Consider the following 22,888-nt stretch of genomic DNA (forward strand, 5'->3'; position numbering starts at 1 on the left):
ATCCAGAGATGCTGCCAGTCCGCAGTTAAACCAGCATTTTGTGTCCATCTTCGATTTAAAACAGCATCTGCAGTTCCTTCCTATGTATTTTGTATGCTATCAAACCTCTTCATATGTTGAAAGGTCTTCTTGGTTTTCTCTTTCCTGAAGAATATTTTGTATTGTTGGACAGAATAACATAACCATTCTAATCAGAATTTAACACTTACCCACTTGACTCTTAACATTGCCAGAGAATTCTAATATAAAGATGAATACAAAGCAGGCCGGTAGGACTTGCTGACAATCAGGATATAAAGGATCAAATCTAGGAACACCAATTATTCACTACTAAACTGACATCTATATTACTAAAAGTCTGTTCTTGACCGGTTTTGGCGATCTGTGCTGCAATTTCCGAGAGAACGCCGCCACCTACGGCCATCATTTTTGGCCACCTCGCTCAGAGCCACCCTCCGCCGCATGTGTTCCGAGGATTTTTCCAGTCGATGAAAAATGACAGAGATATAAATGATTTTACAAAATTCCCCATTCTCTCTGCTACCCCACTGACGGCAGGGGGGGGATGGACTATAAAACCAGGAAGTGGTGTGCCTCAATTAGTCTGCAAGCTGGAGGAAGGCAGAGGGTCACGTTTCTCTGAGCTGTGAATAACACTGAACACAAGTCCACACAACTGTGAGTAAGTACCCTTAATGTGGTTTGAAAATGAAAATATGGTTAAAGTAAAAAAGCACTGCCTGCAAATGGTTGTTTGGGGGGATTGGGTTGAAATAAAAAAGGCACTCTCTCTCCCCCCCTCTCCTCTCCGTTCCCCCCCCCCCCTCCCTCCCTCCCCCCCCCTCTCTTCTCCCCCCCTCTCACTCTCCCACCCCTCCTCTCCCTCTCTCTCTCTCAACCCCCCTCTCCTCTCTCAACCCCATCTACTCTCCCCCCCTCTTTCTCCCCTCTTTTTCTCCCACTCCTCCCCTCCATCCCCTCACCCACCGTCCCTCCCCTAAACCCCCCTACCCTCCATCCCCCTGCTCCCCTCACCCTCTCCCCCTCCCCTCCTCCACCCCCACCTTTCCCCTCACCCACCCTCCCTCTGCTTCTCCTCGCCGCCACCCCCTCTCCCTTTTGCCCCTCTCCCTCTTGCCCCTCTCTCTGTGTCTCTGTCTGTCTCTGCCCCCTCTCTCTCTGCCCTCACTCTCTATCCCCCCCTCTCTAGATGTGACTGCAAGTTGGGGGCTATGCGTCAGTAGATAGGGTGGTTATGGGGTAAAAGGAGCAAATTAATAATATTAATATAATATCGGGGGTAATTAGCGTGAGTGCGGGCGGGGGGGGGGATAGTAGTGTGTGTGTGACGCTGCATGCCGCCCCCCCCCCCCCCCCCCCCCCCCCCCCACCGCACGTTGGGGGAACAGACCCAACGGGTCTGCACTTGGTCAAGTTCAGTATAAATGCCAGTTGGATCGACAGCCTACTGCTTATCTGACCTATAACAATGCAAATCAGGCTGTAAAAGAGCAAGATGTCAGGGTGCTGCAGCCTGATTGTTTGTATGATGAGTTTAATGCAATTAGACACATTAACTAACTCAACATATTTGCATTCAATTATTCAAATTAGGATTGTGAATGAGTCCCCAGGTTTATGTTTATCGTGACCTTGGAACATTACAATTTTATCTGTTGGCTTCAACACGCGCTACATGCTTGACATCAAGAAACTTTATCCAAGTCTCTAAAGGTTTTATCCGAATCAATACTGCATGCCATTGGGTCTATTTTAAGACTTTAGAATTGGGGACTGATTTTAAAATAGCGTTTAACATAGTGCTCACTACTGTACAGAAGAAATAAACAAGATCGAGCCGTGGCTCATTTCCACCTACCAATTCTTCCATTACAAAAGCAGACAGTATGTTCTCAACTTCCTACTTCGACATGTGCGTAGAAAGAACAGCAAAGCATTTGTGAAAGACAATCAAACCATTTTCAAAATACTTCCTAAATAAGTATTCTGAATCTTATAATAGAACTGCAAAATTAAGTAATTTCCATTCATCTCAGCTCTTACGATTCATTTATCCATCTGCATTCCGTGAATCCAATTATCTGTCAAATTACAGTTAACTTTAATGTTTTCCATTCCCGAACTACAGTTTCCACCATAGACCTAACTTGCTTTTTCTACCCGATATCCAAATGACCCAACTATCAGAGGGTGAAATATTATGGAAATTTAAGGTCATGTTTTTCAAACTCCGCTCAAATTAGCACCATCATACTAACATTACATTAAGCGCTAATTAAGGGGGAGGAGGAATGAGGGAAGGGGGTGATGTATGAATGGACAAATGAAGATTGCTGTTGTTTTTAGATGTAAATTATTATGCCAGCAGCACATCACTGCAGGAGTTCCTCAGGGCACAGTGTCTTCAGCCTAATCACATTCAATGGCCTCATCAATGACGTTCTTTCAACGTGGAGTTGTTTGCACAAAGTCCTTTTGAAACTTATCAATAAAAGATGCAGCCTTTGCCTGCCCACAGGAATACCGAAATAACATTTAGGCACAGAATAAAATGTGACAGGAAACATATGTGCAACAGGTACAATGCAATGAGCATTACTCACAAGAGAATCTATACCACATAATGGCAGCATCCCAGTTCAACCCAGACCACTGGTGCCCCATGATCACGTGGGCTTCCTCCTATTGCTCCAGTTTTCTCTCACGTATCAAAGATGCGCAGGTTGGTGAGTTAATTTGCTACTGGGAAATTCTCAGAGTGTGTGTAGATAAGTGGTAGAATCTGAAAATCACCAGATAGAGGAGCGAAAAGAATAAAATAGGGTTAATGTAAGATTAGTAGAAATTAATATTTTAAGGATAGCATGGAGTTGGTGTGCTGCAGTGAATGCTCCTGTGTAGGAAGTCTCTATGTGTGCGTCTTAACATTCAATGGCATTTCTATTGCTGATTCCACCACTGTCAATATCCTGGCAGTTACGACTGATCAGAAACAAATGAACTTGCTCCGCAAATACCAAAGCTACCAAAACAGGTCAGAGAATGGGCATCCTATGGCCTTGCTACACAAATACCTCCCAACGCCCCAAACATCTTTCCACCATCAACAAGGCATTAGTTAAGATTGTGAAGGAACACTTACCACCTACCTGAATGACTATGGCACCAACAACTCTCAAGAAACTCAACACTATACAGGATAAGGCAGCAGGCTTGATTGGCACCCCATCCATCAGCCTAAACATTCATTCGCTTTAAAAAGCACTGCAGCCAAGTTCAGATGATTGGAGCAGAATTAGGCCATTTGGCCCAAGTCTACTCCGTCATTCCATCATTTCCTACTTGACTAGTGCAACACCATTTCCCAAATCTGCAACATTCACTACCGAGAAGGACAAGGGCAACAGAGTCATTGGAATACTACCATCTGCAGGTTAGAAGAGGGATATCAAATCAATAACAGGGTGCTTGACACTGAATTAACAGGGAGGCAGGCATCACAGTGCGCAACGAGTGAGTGTTGCAAAATCTTACCCACTGCTCTTGAAAATTGGCAGCTGCATTAAAATTTCAACATTATGCTGGAAGAATTAACTGAAGATCCTACATCGTACCTGCAAAAACATGTGTTTATGCAGCCCCTTTTCTGAATTTGGTACATTGAATATGCGCATAGTTAAATGCGCATTTTAAAATAGAATCATTAGTCATCATTATTGGCTGCAGACACGCACAAATCGAAATTCCATGAAGGGGAACAAAAAGAGGTTATTGAGTTATACAGCATGGAAACAGGACCTTCAGTGCACTTTGTCCATAGTGATCAGGTTGCATTCTGGGTTAATTTCATTGTCTGCATTTGGCCCATATTGAATCCTTCCTATCCAAATACCGTCCAAATGTATTTTAAGTTATAACTGTATGCGCTTCAATAACGTCAGCTGACAGCTCATTCCGGTTACAGAGTACTGTGAGTAAAAAGGTTGCCCCAGATTTCTTTTGAGTCTTTCACCTCTCACCTTAAGCCCATGCCCATCAGTTTTAGAATCCACTACCACGAGGGAAAAAGATAGAGCATTCACTTTATCCATACCCCTCATAACCTTGTACACCCTCAATAATGTCACCCCTCAGCCTCCTGTGCACCCAAGAAATATGTCCCAGTCTCTCTCTGTTACTCAAGCCCATAAATCCAGATAACATCCTCGTCAATCTTCTCTGCACCCGTTACAACTTAATGACACCCTTCCTACTGCTGGGCAACCAGAAATGCACAGAGTATTCCAAGTGTGGTGTCATCAATGACTTCTAAAGCTGCATCATGATGTCCCAACTTTTGTACTCATACCATTTTCAATGCAGACAAGCTTGACAAATGTCACCCTCACCATCCTGTTCACCTGTCTTGCTACTTTCAGTCCTCACTTTTGTCCCCTGCCTCTGTTCTACAACGCCAAGCACAATATAGAGATGCTTGATGGATAACATTAGATTTCAGTCAAACATAATTATGTGCTCATGCAATGTTTACATGTGCATTTCCAGCAGAGGTGACTGAATTAAGCATACTGCTCCATTAAGCCTACTAATGACTGTCAAAAGCAACCACGGCCATTTGCAGAACCCAGAAAAAAACTCCAGTGTCTAGGATCTTCTTGATTCACTCACTAACTAAACTTATCTACTCAAACAAATTGGATAAAGATTTGTAAAAGAACATAAAAGGATAATATAAAAGGATAAGCACTGAAGCGAGTTAAATATGAGAGTTCCGGACAATGAAAATGCAAACAGTTGGTTAAATTCTGCCTTTTTCTAAGTGATAATTTCGGAGATTTTATGATTTCAAGTTTGCTCATTTCCTGCAGGAAACCTCTGTGGTCACTCTGAAATGAAGGGAATGTCAAAGCAATTTTTGCCAGGCCTCTGTGTTTAAAATAAAAACATTTCACAAAAGTCATGATTACAATTAGGAATTGAAATGTTTAAATGTTTACGGCACTGATATATCCATTTAAAAAACCTGACAATAGACTCATTATAGAAAATAAAGTGTCTTTTTGTCAACAGTTTTGTTGCACAATTAACATGCAATTTCTTAGATTTTATTGTGCAATAAAATTAAATAGCAATCCAAAAAAATGTTAAGGGGCAATGTAGTTGTCAGTGATCATTGATAAACCCTCTGCCAAGTGAATTTGAAACGTTTATTTCCACCATATTAGAGGGAAATAGATTTAGATTTGCTAGATTTAGTAATACAAAAGGGTTGGTTGGCAAAAAAACAGAAGAGTGGGGTTAAACACAACTCCACCCTCACCCATGGAATTGCAGTAAAGATGGTAAATGGCTCAAGCGCCGAGACATCCAGATAACCAGCAACCTAATTTGGACTCTTCACACTGAAATGGTGATCAAGAAAGCTCATCAGCATATTTACTTTTATAAGTGTCTCAGAACATTCGGCACTTCCATGATGATTCCCTCGAACTTCTACCGATAAGCTATACCTTCCAGAAAATGCCACCATCTCGTTCACTCTCCTTTCCCAAAGGTGCTGCCATGTACCATTAAATTCACCGCATTGGTCATTCTATTCTTGTACTTTTATATTATTTTGCACTACTAGGTTTTTGCATTACAAACTTGGACCATTCTGCTGTTTCGCATAAACGTAATTATTGTTGTATTTATCATTACTGTATGCATACTTTTACTCTGAACTTAATATGAACAAAAAATATAATTGGATCCTTGTGCATATCACAATAAACTAACCAGTATTCTGTAATCTGTTGCTTCCTAGACTTTACTGTGCAATGAAATATATTAAATAGAGAGTCAAAGAGATTTTAAGGGCCAATGGATTTGAATGAATTTGATAAACCAATTAATTTCTTCTACTTTAGATTTAGGTTTATTATTGTCATGTGCACCGAGATATAGTGAAAAGTTTTGTTTTGCATGCTATCCAAACAGATCAGATATACCATACATAAATACAATCGTCAAACTCGTTCAATAGATAAAGCAAAGGGAAAGATAACAGAGTTCAAAATATATTTCCCAGCACTGTAGTGCACAACAGCACATCAGTTCCATAGACAAAGTCCAAGGTACATAATGGGGATGAGGTGAGTGGGACAGTACTCTAGCTTATGGAAGGACCTTTTAGAAGCCTGATATTTACTGATATGAACTTTATAAGCAAATAGATAATTTAGATAATATCAGCATGGGTAGAAATGGGTTTTGGAGCAGACATGACACTGAAACTCTCTTTAATATGACTGTCAAAAGCAAAATAAACATGTGATGACAATTACTGGTAAATAAATTAAAGGTTTCCTGTAGAAACTAAAAGCTTTCTTACCATAAGGTCAGTCCTCTCTGTGCAATCTTTGAACTCCAGTGCTGAATCCTAGGGAAAAGAACAGTACAACAACTTTATCTCCAGCAGACCATGTACCAAACATGTCATATAATATAGTATGCCAATATAAGTTTACAACTGTTTTCCAAAATTTCAACACAAAAAAATGTTGGTGACACGTTAAAATTCAAAATTGGCAAAACAATCACAAGGAACCAAATGGCCTATTTTTGCTTCATGATCCTATTATAAAATGGCACACAATTAATTATTTGCAGCATGCTGAAGAAATATCCAAGATACTCTGCACTCTCTCCGAGCTGCTTCAGTCAGTCTCCGGACAAAAAGTATTAACACATACTAATAGAAATAGTTTGTTAACTGAAACTTTAAAAACGTCACTTATCATAAAGCGTGAACAAGATTCAAACCAAGGCGAATACAAAGGCGAGATAACGGCAGGATGTAATGTTACATAGCAAGAGCAATATAGTGAAGGACCTTTATCTGCCCACGTTTAATGCAGGGTCCACCTTAAATGCTTGTTTGAAATTCCTTTCACATATTCGAGCATCACTGACTATGTTTTCTAATTTAATGAGGGTGATGAGATCTCCGGTCTGGTGTTGAAGTGATTAAGACAGAACAATCTCCTTTCATCTGTAAATTCACCACTCCAGCAGCATTTGCATCAGAGGGGAGGTGAAGTAAACATTACAGTGAAATAATTAGACAAACGGGTTGGTTCAAGGATATAGCCTTACTTAACCCAAGATTGCATTGAGATTAGGGCTGTGTGAATCTGGTGTTGAGGATCATGCCTTGCCTGCTATCACAAGGAGAATAGTTTTTTGGAAATAATCAATTTATAGGGATTTTTCATAAACCCCTCAATTGATAGGGTCAAAGAATGCCATGTGCAATGCTCAGTGTTGCGTGCTACACTTGAAGCTGTTACACAGAAACTCTGGTCCATAGGGCCTCCTTATGGGAGGAATCTACACTGAAATTCTGGCGAGCTCTTCAACTACTAAGGTGGTTGAAGAGGATTCTCGCAATAACTTTCCCAGTGTAGACAGCAATGAAGACTCATCTGTAATTAACACGATTGGACTGGTCTTCTTTCTTGAAGATGGGCAAAATTATGATGTCTCCGAGATCCCTTGGCATGTTTCTTTCTTCCCAGATGAAGATTACATAAATTAATGCCAGAAGTACTTCTTTACAATGATTAAATACTTCATCAGGGATTTTGGCTGATCCAGAGCCATAAATGTTTGTCAATCTCTTGCTGGGCTGGGGTAGGGCAGAAGTTGCAGTGGATAGTGTGCTGTAGAATGGAGTCAAGGGCATACGTCAAAGACATCGCTCCACGAAGCACATTCAATTAAAGTAAATGAACAGTAGAGGGCAGCAATGCTGAAGCCACAGCACCAGCTGCACAAAATCAGAACACTTCACAATGCTATACGAGTAAACAGAGCTAATTAAAACAAGTAACACTGTTACAATAAAATATGCATTCTAAACCAGGTTCCATTTCACAGCAGAAACTTATTTAGTGAAACATCTAATTTGTTGTTTTCTCAATGGTGCCTCATAAGGGATGTTTTCATAACATATTTAGGTGTAACAAAACTTTGGAAATGTTTAGATTGAGGACTTCTGAAGGTTTATAATTTTGGAGAGCATTTATTCCCAATTACTATATGAAATAAACTTCAGGGAAGACATGTAAAAGCATTTATGCGCTCTGCCAAATCGTCATTTCCAAACACCAAAATCATGGTAACAAATGAAATACCACCCAAGTTAAAACAGTAGTAAATTAGATTGTTTTAAAATAACTACACAATGGCACTGATCCCCATGTTCTCACTTGTTTTGCAGTTGTTATAGGACTGCAATGTCATTTGAAGCTTCAAAGTAACTAAGTAGTTATTTTTTTATTAATCTCATATTTTCTCATCTTTTATTAATCTCATATTTTCTTATCTTTTATTAAATAAGAAAACTAACTATCATAAATTGGCAACGTTATTTAATTTTACCATTGTGGTTTGCAGCAGTGTATTAACAAGCTTTGTTTATAGTCTATAATTTGACGATTTTTCATATAGGGCAGTATTCTAAGCCAGTATTTGATACTCAAATTACAACTTGGTAGAGAGTAATAGCAGCATTCACAAATTTTGATCCAATAATAAAATGGCAGCTTCAAATCATAAGATATTCAGTCGTCCAGCAGTTTGTAGCAGGAACCGTACGACACAAGATAGTGGTCTAGCAGTTTACAGCAAAGATATATGGCATGCAGGCTCAAACTAAACAATGATAGACAACATGAGGTAAACAACACTGCATAAGTTCAGTGTAAACTGCAGATGCTGGTTTACACTGAACAAAGACACAAAATGACAGAGTAACTCAGCAGGACAGGCAGCATCTCTGGATAGAAGGAATTGGCCATTTTCATAGAAGGGGACTCCAGGCATTCTCTTTCACCCATGTCAAATTGCCATCAACATAATGGAAATTGCCACTAACTGCAATTAAATAAAGTCCAAAGCTTCAATGCAGGTAGAGGACTGGTACTTTGCAATAAGACACACATTTTATCCGTTTTTTTCAGCAAACACACGCTCAAATCATGTGATGGTATACTTAGATTGTGAAAACAACCCAATTTTACCTTTTATTAAAACAAAAAAACAAACAAAAAAAATGGTCAAAACAAAGTTGTGGAATTTATTTTCCTCTGATGGGCACATTGCATAAATAACTAGTCGTGCTTCAAAAAAAGCCTTCAAGATATTTTTCTACAAAGAATTTGAACTGAACACAAGCTACTCCAATACCTCTGTCAACACTGAAATGTGGAGATCATATCCCAGATTTCCCCATCATATGATTATGTGTAAAAAACCCAAAAGAACACAAAGTGCTGGATTAACTCAGCAAGTGAGGCATCATCTCTGGAGAAAACGTATCGGTGATGTTTCGGGTCAAGCCCCTTCTTCAATTGTATACTTGCTACTTGATGTACTGTGGCTATTTTTTTGACAATTGAATAATATTGTACAATTAAAAGTTCCTTTGTATTATATAACATTCTAATAACACTTTACAGGCACATTGTAAAGAAACTTGCATTGATCCACTTTGTGAAACAAGGACAAGTGGTTAGAATTAAGTCTAAAATAACAAAAAAGAGGAACAATAGGTGAAGGGAGGCATTTTTCAAACATGAGGAATGGGCAATCAAGTGATCAACTGCCAATAGCAGCATGACGCAAGTCGGGACATATAAGCAGTCAAAATTGGAAGCACACAGTCCTTAGAGAATTGTAGGACTTGAGAAGATTGCAGAAAACAGAAAAGTACAAAACCACAAATGGATTTAAATGGAAGGCTTGTGATTTTTAAATGAGAAGCTGTCAGCTGTGGAACCAAAGTACAGCAGTAGGCACTGCGGGGATGGGCAACAAAGTTTTGATGGAGTTGAACTTTCCATAGTGCAGAAGATCAGAGACTAGCTAAGGGAATACATAATCTGTACCATGTATATCACTTATACTTGCAATATCTGCAAATATCCGACAGAACTATATATTTGCAATATACTACAGAAAATATGTACACCTTGATCCAATTTTCCTGCCAGAATAGGGCAGGACACAGGCAGAGCAGTCAGTGCAGCTGCTCAACTCATTAGGCCAAATTGCCTCTGCCGAGATGTAATATGAAAATTCAGAATTGTAATGTAGACCACTGTTTGAGTACTGTATGCAGCTCAGGTCACCAACTACACAAAATATGTAACTGAATCTGAGAGCACGGAGAAAAAAATTTATGAGGATGTTGCCAGAAATGAAAATTTTCAGCTGAGAGGATATATCAGATAAGCCAGCTTTGTTTCGTTTGGAACAGAGGAAGCCAAGGGAGATATAATTGCATAGAATATTCCTCTTTTCTAAGATCCCATGGCAGTGTTTAATCAATGTCAGATGTGGTTCAATCAATAACATTCTCAAGAGAGTCAAAATGTTATAGTTTAAGACAGGATGTATGGGGAAAGTATACAGTTAATGCCAAAAACCCTCAAAGCACTAGAAGAGAGTCAAGAGTGTTTTATAGTCATACTAGACCAAGTGCAGACTCGTTGGGTCTGCTCCCCCACTATTCACCCGTTCCCCCAACGCAATATTGCACCACTCATGCATAGCCTCCAACTGCGCAGGCGCAGCTCATTTCTCCTCATCCCCCCACAGCACTTCCTCCTCCTCCTACTCTTCACCCTCCCTCTTCAATCCCTAGAGAGGGAGAGGGTAGCGAGGGAGGGGTGGTAGAGAGGGGGGTGGGCAGAGAGGGAGGGGAGAGAGGGGGGAGGGAGGGGGGGGAGTAGAGAGGGAGGGTAGGGGAGGGGGTAGAGAGCGAGGTGAGGGAGGGGGGGAAGAGAGAGAGGGGGGGAGGGGGGGAAGAAGAGAGGGAGGGGGGGGAGAAGAGAGGGAGGGGGGGGAGAAGAGAGGGAGGGGGGGAGAAGAGAGGGAGGGGGGGGGAGAAGAGAGGGAGGGGGGGAGAAGAGAGGGAGAGGGGGGAGAAGAGAGGGAGGGGGGGGGGAGAAGAGAGGGAGGGGGGGAGAAGAGAGGGAGGGGGGGGGGAGAAGAGAGGGAGGGGGGGGAGAAGAGAGGAGGGGGGGAGAAGAGAGGGAGGGGGGGAGAAGAGAGGGAGGGGGGGAGAAGAGAGGGAGGGGGGGGGAGAAGAGAGGGAGGGGGGAGGAGAAGAGAGGGAGGGGGGGAGAAGAAGAGAGGGAGGGGGGGGGAGAAGAGAGGGAGGGGGGGAGAAGAGAGGGAGGGGGGGAGAAGAGAGGGAGGGGGGGGAGAGCGGGAGGGGGGGGGGGAGAAGAGAGGGAGGGGGGGAGAAGAGAGGGAGGGGGGAGAAGAGAGGGAGGGGGGGGGAGAGAGGGAGGGGGGAGAGGGGGAGGGGGGGAGAAGAGAGGGGGAGGGGGGAGAAGAGAGGGAGGGGGGGGAGAGGGAGGGGCGACAGAGAGGGAGGGGCAGAGAGAGGGGGGGAGAGATGGGGGGGAAACAGAGAGGGATGGGGCAGAGGAGGGAGGAGCAGAGAGGGAGGGGACAGAGAGGGAGGGGGCAGAGAGGGGGGGGGGAGAAGAGAGGGGGGGGGGGAGAAGAGAGGGGGGGGGGAGAGAGGGGGGGAGAGGGGGAGGGGGGGGAGAGAGAGAGGGGGGGGGGAGAGGAGAGGGGGGGGGGGAGAGGGGAGGGGGGGGGAAGAGAGGGAGGGGGGGGGAGAAGAGAGGGAGGGGGGGAGAAGAGAGGGAGGGGGGGGGGGAAGAGAAGGAGGGAGGGGGGGAGAAGAGAGGGAGGGGGGGGAGAAGAGAGGGAGGGGGGGAGAAGAGAGGGAGGGGGGGAGAAGAGAGGGAGGGGGGGAGAAGAGAGGGAGGGGGGGAGAAGAGAGGGAGGGGGGGAGAAGAGAGGGAGGGGGGAGAAGAGAGGGAGGGGGGGAGAAGAGAGGGAGGGGGGGAGAGAGAAGAGAGGGAGGGGGGGGAGAAGAGAGGGAGAGGGGGGAGAAGAGAGGGAGGGAGGGGGGGGAGAAGAGAGGGAGGGGGGGAGAAGAAGAGAGAGGGAGGGGGGGAGAAGAGAGGGAGGGGGGGAGAAGAGAGGGAGGGGGGGGGAGAAGAGAGGGAGGGGGGGGAGAAGAGAGAGGGAGGGGGGGAGAAGAGAGGGAGGGGGGGGAAGAGAGGGAGGGGGGGGGGAGAAGAGAGGGAGGGGGGGAGAAGAGAGGGAGGGGGGGAGAAGAGAGGGAGGGGGGGGAGAAGAGAGGGAGGGGGGGGAGAAGAGAGGGAGGGGGGGAGAAGAAGAGAGGGGAGGGGGGGAGAAGAGAGGGAGGGGGGGAGAAGAGAGAGGGAGGGGGGGGAGAAGAGAAGAGAGGGAGGGGGAGAAGAGAGGGAGGGGGAGAAGAGAGAGGGAGGAGGAGAAGAGGGGGGGAGAAGAGAGGGAGGGGGGAGAAGAGAGGGAGGGGGGGAGGGGGGGAGAAGAGAGGGAGGGGGAGAAGAGAGGGAGGGGGGGAGAAGAGAGGGAGGGGGGGAGAAGAGAGGGAGGGGGGGAGAAGAGAGGGAGGGGGGAGAAGAGAGGGAGGGGGGAGAAGAGAGGGAGGGGGGGAAGAGAGGGAGGGGGGGAGAAGAGAGGGAGGGGGGGAGAAGAGAGGGAGGGGGGGAGAAGAGAGGGAGGGGGGAGAAGAGAGGGAGGGGGAGAAGAGAGGGAGGGGGAGAAGAGAGGGAGGGGGAGAAGAGAGGGAGGGGGAGAAGAGAGGGAGGGGGAGAAGAGAGGGAGGGGGGAGAAGAGAGGGAGGGGGAGAAGAGAGGGAGGGGGAGAAGAGAGGGAGGGGGAGAAGAGAGGGAGGGGGAGAAGAGAGGGAGGGGGGAGAAGAGAGGGAGGGAGTATCATGCAAGACTATGTCTTAGATGAACCTGCAAGATCTAACACTCCTACTCAAAAGAAAATGTGAATTCGCCCTAGTGTTCTAGATGAATTGCATCCCTCTTAGATGCCAGCTACAATGGTTAAAAAAAAGCCATTCAATGCATGGAAATATATGGATGGGTAATAAAATGCTACCCTTGCCTGTGACAACCAGATCACAGAAAATAAATAATTACATCACCAGAAACATTGTCTGGTATTTTTCACATCAATATTTGTGATAGTGTGCTGTGCACAAATTGGTTGCCATGGATACGGAAGCTTTAGAGGGTTACGGGCCAAATCCGAGCAGGTGGAACTAGTGAAGATGGGGCATCTTGGTCAGCATGAGCAAGTTGAGCCAAAGGGCCGGTTTCCATGTTGTATGTCTTGAGATGTAATAGTCCACTCTTAAAAAAATACGTCACTGGTCTCAGACAGCTTTGGGTCATTCTTAAATATACTCAATGAAGTTGCCTTCACTTTTTCCTGACAATTACAAATCCAATCTGCTTCACCCTCATTTTAAAAATCAGCATTATCAGCAAAGGTGGCCTAAGAATTAGAAATCCGAATAATGAGAGAAGTGTTTCAGCAGAGGAAAGACAATTATTTATTTTATTACTAAACTAGTGTCCTTCCAGGAAACGATCTTTTAAACTGTTTTAACAATTCAGATGCCGTTATCTAGATTATCAAGTATCCAGAGACGCAAGTTTTCAATTCCCACCATGACCACTGGAGAATTTAAATTTAAGTAACTCAATAATCTGGAATAAAAGACATTAAGATTATTCTGGAGGCCTATTTGATTAAGCTTTTTGCGGAAAAATATTTTCTATCCTCACCTGTTCTTGCCTATGTGCAATTCCACACCTACTGCAATGTTGTTATAATTAACAATCCTCAGAAATATACTAGCAAGTTACTCAACTTAAAAAACTATTAGGAAAGGACAACACATTTTTACTTCCAAGTAATACCTATCTTGTGAACAAATTACTTCGAATCTTAAAATTTACAGTGCAGAAACAGGACATTCTGGTCCACCTGGTCCATGCCTATCTTACCCGTCCAAGCAGCTGTCTAAATGCCACATAAACATAATTGTATCTGCCTCCACCATCTCCTCAGGCACCACATTCCAGATATTCACCACCTTGTGTGTGAAAAAAACATCTCTCTCAGACCTCTACATTTCTGTCCTCTCACATTAAACCTGTACTCTCCAGTTCACGATTACCTTGCCTTGGGCCAGTGCAGTGCATCGAATTGCCTCAAGCCACTTACTGAAATTGTATGTGGATGATAACAATGTACAAGAACTGTGGAGCTATCCATAAAGAACTCAATCAGATGTTAAAATGTTGAGCAATGGTTTAATTTTAAAAGGAATCACTGGTCATGCAGCATTTATATTTTAGAACATCTGAATACTGTGGTTTTGCTTTCACTGCTTGTACGATCAAGATTTGTAAGACTGTGGGTACACAAAATTGCTGGAAAAACTCAGCGGGTGCAGCAGCATCTATGGAGCGAAGGAAATAGGCGACGTTTCGGGCCGAAACCCTTCTTCAGACTGTGGTTTGGCTCAGTCATCACTGCATGCAGTATAATTGTTCCATCTTACCTAATTGTTGGGTTCAATTTCTTAACTCGTCTTTACCCTCTGCGGAATCATTCAACATCCATGTGATTCTGCAGACTTTTCTTTCTGGATCAATGCTCAACTATTTGATAGGTCAAGTGTCCCTGTCAGCAGAACGATGGAAAGCTGGAAAAATCACCTCTTCATTTCATCATATACTGACAGTCCTTCAGCCTACTTGTACTGCTGGAGCACAGAATTAAACTATCACAAATATCACCTGACAGAGATGCAGTTATGGCTGAAAGGACAGCATCTTTTCTACCATTTTTTAACTTCATGCTCATAATTGCAGATAAAAACACATAAAAAATCCATGCAATGTAGGTAGCAGCTTTATTTTCAAACAGATCGCAGCCTAACATTTAATGAACTAAATAAAAATTCTGTGAAATCATGTCTTGTGTACAAACTGAAATAACCGCAATGCAGAAAGCTAACTGCTGTACTGCTGTAAAATAATGGCTGGTGCAGAGCATTAAGAGACTGGATGGCAAGAATGAGATCCACAACCGAGCCTGCACTGCGACAGACATTAATTTAAACTTGCATGACAAGAATGAGGCTGGAGACTTTCAGGTGTGAAATTTCATCATTTGAATTCTTATTAATGTCTAATTTTATTATCTAGCAAAGAGGTTTATATTTCTTGTTACAATTTGATATTCTGATAACCAAGCATCCAAACCACTCCTTCATGAACCTAAACAATTTCTCACAAATAAAATAATATTCTGTGTTTAATATGTATGATTGAGAAAAGTGCTGCAAATTACATAATACAGTGCCAGAACAAAGAATCATGTCTTTAATTCCTATAAACTCCACCTACAGGTTTTTATACAGTACATTGATAAAAAGCTGACAATGTTGTGAAAGATAAATCAAAATAGTGGAACACATATCTGTTATCAATGCCAGAGACACTGTCGTAACAGTGGGATAACAGTGGGCCTCAGCAGGCTTTTTTCAAATGGTATACGGTACATCGTAGATGGGATGGACAAGAATGAGCTCAGGAGAAGGAGATTAAGAATATATGTGGAAATGATAGAGATCACGCACCATTCAAATTCTCTAAAATTACACATAGAGTTTTTTAGGTTCAGCAACTAATTAAGTTGAACTTGTCTCAACTGCATCTTGTCCTTGTCAGTTAAATAGGTTTGAAACATAAGAAACTGCAGATGCTGGAATCTGGATTTAACAAAGTACTGGAGGAACTCAGCGGGTCAGGGAGCATTTGTTGAGGAAATGGACAGATGATTGTCAGGCCCTTTCTTCAGACTTATGTTGTTGATTCTCAATGTCACTCAAACATGAAAAGGGTGCCCAGTCAATACTTACAGGAAGGTTAAGAAAGAAAAATTAACATTCGTCGCATGTGGCATTAGCTTCTACAATAGACTGAGGAAATAATCACTACTTATGGGGCCTGATAACATTCAAAACGGTGGAATCAACAAAACATTTATTCTATTACAGCTTAATGAAAAGTCAAAAGTACAAAAAGAAACAATCCAACTTATAAATTAAAACACGTGTAATAAATTCACATCACCATTCTTCCATTTCCTAAAGGTTGATTTCCTGGCAAGTTTCCATTCCAAGTTCATGAGAGAACTGGTATATTTTTCAAAGCAATGACACAATTGGTTTAAATACATATGGCAACATTTTATGGCAACTCAGATCCTGGCCTTTGATTAAAAGGTAAATAAAGCCAAGTAGAATTCAATTGTATTATCATGTAAGAAACTGAAAATATCTCCTGACAACTGGCTATGACCCCTACTGAAATGACTAAGGAGTATCACAATGTTCTCAAAGAAGCAGCCATGAAAAATAACTTTCCAGCGCCACTCCGAATGTTAGCTGGTATTCAGGAATGTAACTGAAAACAGCATCAATACAGGAAAAATGTTCTTGCACAGATGTGATTATGAGGAAACAATGATAGAATAATGGAAAAAATACTCCCAGTCCAACCACTAAATCAAAAAAAAGGCAGCAGAAGTGAATGTTATTGATGAAGTAGCTAAAGACAGTTAGGGTTAGAATACGGTCTGAGGTCTGATATCATGTGTCTCCAATAATCACATCAAGTGGGATTCAATATTCTACTCTCATCCTAAGTAAAATCAATTTCACACACATTTTTGAGAAATTCAAATAGGGATTTAACCATAACCACATCATCTTGAGCATAGTAAAAGGATGCAAGCTCTCATTAGGCCCAATTCAACACTAAGCTAAGTTAACGTTAGGAGAAATGATTGAAAATATAGACAAAAGGTGAAGGATCAATGGTCAATTTGAAAGAAAGGGATAAAGGCATTCAGAAAGATGATTCTACAACTTGAGTCAAAAGCTGAAAACAGAATTGACAACGGTCAAGTAATTAACATTAGGAAAACGATAGAATCCGGGAAAGGAACAGTGTAAAGATCTTTGAGGGATTTAGGACTAAACATGGTTAGGAAATGAGACAGAGAAGGGTTTGAAAACAAGGTATTAAAAACGAGACATTTCTGAATTGGTAGTCTATGAAGGACATTGAACAATAACCAATAGGTAAATGGAATTTGATGCAAGAAATGAGCTGCACAGTGTGGATGAAGTATTACATTTATGATTGTTTAAGAACGCAAGTTTTTTCTCATACAGAATTACAGCACGGATAAGGATTTTTATCCACGGGTAAGTTGGAGGGGAAGGTGGGTGAAGATGAAAAGATTACCAAATGTTCTGAAAGTGGAAGAGCCGTTAATGCCAGTAGATTTGGGTTAAGTAACGTTGAGGTCAAATAGAATGGCTGTTTATAACAAGGATATATTTTAAACAAATACCTGTGCCTTGCAGATCTACACTTACAATAGTGTTGTTTCATTTTGCCTAGAATTCCAAACAGTTTACCAGGCAAGTAAAAAAAAAAAAAAATTGACGACCAAGATTAGTTTTAAGTCTGTCGCTGGTATTTATTTAAAAACTATTAGAATCAATACAAATTTTCAGTAGTATCAAATATTCAAGGACCTCAAACTGTCCTTCAAATTCAGCAGTTAAAATGCAACAGCTATTGTGACAACAGATCGATATTTTGTCCTTTCACTATCCTAAATTCCAGTCACAGAACGATAAAGGATGGGATCAAGGTTCCCATGAGCAGCCTTCAGTCTCTACTGCCATGCTCAGCACTGTAATTCATTTTGAAAGAAATGGGAAAAAAACAAGCAGAACACAATGATCACTACAATTGTACTTGCATTAAATAGACAATATAGAATTAAATAGAAGTATTCAGAGGTCCACATTCAAATCATTGAACACATTTAAATAAGAACTAATTTGATAATGGTTATTAGAAAATGATCAAACCTTTCCAAATTCTCAACAAAAATCAGATATTCTTTTAGCTGGAATCTTAATCATTATTAACTATTATTAATTATGGTCTTTTGGAAGTTTTTGCCTCTGTTGCCTGGTACTATAAAATTCAGAGCTATGCTTGAGTGATGCAAAGACATTTCGACCTTGGTCTTTATCCAACTCTAGCCTATTTGCACCAATGCGGCATGCACATTGAGAGATGTGGGATGAACATTGCTGCAAACAAGACAAACAACTCCATACAATTATATTTTTGCTCCTATCAAATTATTCCCAGATCTATTTTTATGCTTTTATCATTATGAAGCTGAGCATTAAAGTATTGGTACTCTATCCAAGCCTGACAGGAGTGACAATCTCCATATTGCCAAACAAACAAGATGTCTACATCCACCAGCATTTAATTTTATTGCAAGTTCTCTTAACATTAAAATTCTTACCCATGCCGTGGTCACATGCAAGTGTAATTTTTTTTTTTAAAATCATCATTGCCTCATTTTAATAAACAACTTGCCCAGAGATCATCCATGCATTTTGTTCAGAACCATTTCCAACCTGGTAATCCAGACCTTAGTAAATACAAAATGTATTTACCATTCTTCTTCATCCCATGACCTTTCACTCAACTTGTAGCTTTTGATCACAACTCAAATCACATTTCTGAACACTTTTTAAAATTTTCGTCACTTTACTAAATCAGATTCATAACTTCCTCTTATTTACTTCCATTTTTCCCATCCTATCTGTAACAATTTGCAAAGAACAAACAATTTGCTCATTCCAGGGAAAGCAAGATGCTGCTGCAGCACCAAATGTGTCTTCCCAGGTTCAGAACCATGTTACAAGAGACCAGAAATGCAAACCAGCTTTCATCATTTTATGGCACAGTTTTCTAAGACTTTACACACCTGGTCTTAAGGTGAAATAGTAAATTCAAAACTTTTAAAGTCCCCAAACATTGGGGGAAAAACAGGGGAATCTCTGCTTATCCCTATTCAACTGGATCCTGGACTTCCTCATCAGTAAATGACAATCAATTTGAACTGACAACAATATTTCCTCCTTGATAACCATCAGCACAGGGCTGCTGATGACTGTATGCTCAGCCCCCTGCTCTACTCACTCCATACTTCTATTGCAAAAGCAGGACACAATTCCAATGTCATAAAATTACAGTTGTGTTTCTCCGCCCCATTTCAGGGCACCATAATGTTTGGGACACATGGCTTCATATGTGTTTGTAATTGCTCAGGTGTGTTTAAATGCCTCCTTAAAGCAGATATAAGAGAACTCTCAGCACCTAGACTTTCCATCACATTTGGAAACTTTTATTGCTAACAACATGAGGACCAAAGTTATCAACATTAGGACCAAAGTTGTGCCAATGAAAGTCAAAGAAGCCATTATGAGACTGAGAAACAAGAATAAAACTGTTAGAGACATCAGCCAAACCTTAGGCTTACCAGAATCAACTGTTTGGATCATTAAGAAGAAAGAGAGCACTGGTGAGCTTATTGATCGCAAAGGGACTGGGAGGCCAAGGAATACCGCCACAGCTGATGACAGAAGAACTCTCTATAATAAAGAAAAACCCCCAAACACCTGTCCGACAGATCAGAAACACTCTTCAGGAGTCGGGTGTGGATTTGTCAATGACCACTGTCCACAGAAGACTTCATGAACAGAAATACAGAGGCTACACTGCAAGATGCAAACCACTGGTTAGCCGCAAAAATAGGATGGCCAGGTTAGTTTGCCAAGAAGTACTTAAAAGAGCAACCACAGTTCTGGACAGATGAGTCTTGTGGACAGATAAGACAAAGATTAACATATCAGATTGATGGCAAGAGCAAAATATGGAGGAGAGAAGGAACCAAAGCATGCCACCTCATCTGTGAAACACGGTGGTGGGGGAGTTATGGCCTGGGCATGTATGGCTGCTGAAGGTACTGGCTCACTTATCTTCATTGATGATACAACTGCTGATGGTAGTAGCATAATGAATTCTGAAGTGTATAGACATATCTGCTCAAGTTCAAACAAATGCCTCAAAACACATTGGTTGCCAATTCATTCGACAACAAGACAATGATCCCAAACATACTGCTTAAGCAACAAAGGAGTTTTTCAAAACTAAAAAATTGTAGATTCTTGAGTGGCCAAGTCAATCACCCGATCTGAACCCAATTGAGCTTGCCTTTTAGATGCTGAAGAGGAAACTGAAGGGGACTCGCTCCCAAAACAAGCATAAGCTAAAGATGGCTGGAATACAGGCCTGGCAGAGCATCACCAGAGAAGACACCCAGCAGGCGGTGCAGGCTCGAAGGGCCGAATGGCCTACTCATGCACCTATTTTCTATGTTTTTTAACTGGCGATGTCCATGAATCGCAGACTTCAAGCAGTCATTGCATGCAAAGGATATGCAACAAAATACTATACATTACTACATTCATTCACATTACATTGTTGTGTCCCAAACATTATGGTGCCCTGAAATGGGGGGACGATGTACACAGCTGTAATTTCCACATGGTGAAACCACAATGTATAAAAATGGCCTTTATTAAAATCTGACAATGTACAATTTAACTACATGTGATTTTTTTATATTAAAAATCTCAAATTGTGGAGTACAGAGGCAAATAAATGGGTCTTTGTCCCAAACATTATGGAGACCACTGTATTTGCAAATTAACAATATTTCCAGTTTTAAACATTAAGCAGGTTAGACAGCATATGTGGAAAAACAAATAGAGTGAATGACCTTTGGTCAGAAGGGTCTGTTCTGAGGATGGGTCTTCAACCTCAAACATCAACTTTCTCTTTCTACAGATGCTGCCCAACAGACTAGATGCTCCCAACATATTTTGGGGAAAACTATGACAGGACTGTTTATTCCCTGGCTGGATTGCAATCAACAGGTTGTTAACATTGTATTAATATCCTTACATTAAGCTGATTTCACATTAAGATGCAAGTAAATGAAAGCTTTGGCGTTTACACTCTTGCAAAGAAAGTCACTGTTTTATCTTCAAAAATGTACAAATCATATCAAGAACCAGGGTCCACAGACACGGGATCCCAGAATGGCAGTGGCTGAAGACAAGCAAGCCTAATATGAGGGGTCTGGCATGCATTGAGAAAAGCTCATTGATTTCACAGATTGATACCACGGCTATTACATTATATGGCATGACTGGTGAAGAAAATTGAGACTTTTAGGTACAGTTATTTTCTGAACAAGAACAATGAGAGATGTACAAGGCACATGACTGTCGAATGACATCTTAAGTATAGTTTGCATTCTAAATATAGTTGAAAGAAACTGGAAGCCAACACTAATTTAAGACATTTCCATTTTCATGTAGATGGGGGTATTATTTAGATGATATAGAGAAACTAGTAATTGCACTGCAGAAGCATGTCTGGGTTCAGGCAATGTGCTTCTGAAAAGTGTTATGTCCTTTATTAGACTCACTGTTCCACCAACAAGCATCACATATAATTATCTCAATCAAATTCAACCCTGCATATGCACCAAAATACAAACAATTCTTAACAATCAACTCCCATTTATAGAAAAACTTTTGGCTGTATCAATGTGGAAAAATAATCTTAAGTTAACGTAGAGTTTCAGAATTTAACTTAGTTATTGCACAAATATGAAAACAAGATGCCATAAAGATATTTCAGAGTTTCTATTACATAATTTTATTTGGGAGTAGTCAGTTGCTATAATTTCAAGAACTTTCTTTGCAGTGATTGTGGAGATCAGATCATTTTAAGTAATCAGCAACAAATATAACAGTACCAGTAATCTGGATATTGCTATTCCATCATATTATGATATCAAAAGGCTCAATGGTGTACAAAGCTGCAAATCTATCCAGTTAAACCAAATAAAAGCTTAATTGCATTAGTGCTTAATTTGCTCACATCAAAGACCAAAACAGAAAGACTATGAAAACCCGGGGATTAAATAATTGATTAATAACCACAAACAGCTCTGGTAAAATATAAACAGAGTATTTGGTAAAAAAGGCACGCACCAATGATTCCAATCAGACAAAAAAATAATGTTTCATTACGCAAGGGAAACAACCACACTTGAGTGGAAATGGCAGGTGAAGCATGGTGACCCTAGCAAATTCTATTTCTTTACTTCTTCCTCTGCTGTACTACCGAATGACGAAATAGTCATCAAACTATAGAGAAATAACACGCATTTCCGTCTCTCATGATCTTCCCTCACCGTACTCATCCATTTCAAAAACAACCAGTAGCTTTATTTTAAGTAGTTTTGGTTAATACAAACCATTGCAAGAACTTAAATTAGGGCTCTTTTCCATTCCAAATTTAAAAATAATTAATCCATTGAACTGATTAAAATTATTCATTTTATTCTTTGTTATGTTGTGAAATTATGTCAATGGAACAGGCAGGATGAACAATTAAACAAAACTAAAACAGCACACTAATTAATTTTTTTTTGAATCTCAAAAAAAATGTACACTCTTTCGATATCTTCAACCAATTGTCCTCTTTGAAGCTTGCTAGGATAGTTATCAGTGTTCTACAATATCTTGACCAAGGGCCCACTCATGCATGATCCAAGAAACGGAATATGGAAGGCGGCTAGATTTAAATACATTAAATAAAATTCAGTCCTGTTCTCAACAGTACATGTACTTTCCAGCTGTAACCAAGCTTAGGACAATTAAAATCTTTCTTATGCAGGGATATGTGCTATGGGCATTGGGAGATCATTCCCACCAAGATTACATCAGCACAAAAACATTAAAGAAATGACAAATCCACCAGATACATGGGAACAAGACAGTAATGTTCTTGAAAGGTGATATTTACGTGACACTTTCCATTGCACTGTTGTCATTTACTACGTTGTATGTGTCTGACTTTAATTGCAAAAGTTGCTCTTCTCTCACAAGGCAAAAAACAAGACCAGTGTACATTAAATA

At 41.2% G+C, this 22,888-nt stretch overlaps 1 protein-coding gene across 3 annotated transcripts in view; it reads right to left on the minus strand.

The window, feature by feature from the left end:
- Positions 1 to 22,888, minus strand: part of LOC129713831 (RNA binding protein fox-1 homolog 2-like) — a 193,854-nt gene that overhangs the window by 143,457 nt on the left and 27,509 nt on the right. For all 3 annotated transcript variants that reach the window (XM_055663159.1, XM_055663158.1, XM_055663157.1), the window contains exon 2: positions 6,395 to 6,442. In XM_055663159.1, coding sequence (XP_055519134.1) covers positions 6,395 to 6,442 — 48 coding nt within the window. The remainder of the gene's footprint in view (positions 1 to 6,394; positions 6,443 to 22,888) is intronic.

The sequence above is a fragment of the Leucoraja erinacea genome, chromosome 37 (genome assembly GCF_028641065.1).
Source record: "Leucoraja erinacea ecotype New England chromosome 37, Leri_hhj_1, whole genome shotgun sequence".
Lineage (NCBI taxonomy): Eukaryota > Metazoa > Chordata > Chondrichthyes > Rajiformes > Rajidae > Leucoraja > Leucoraja erinaceus.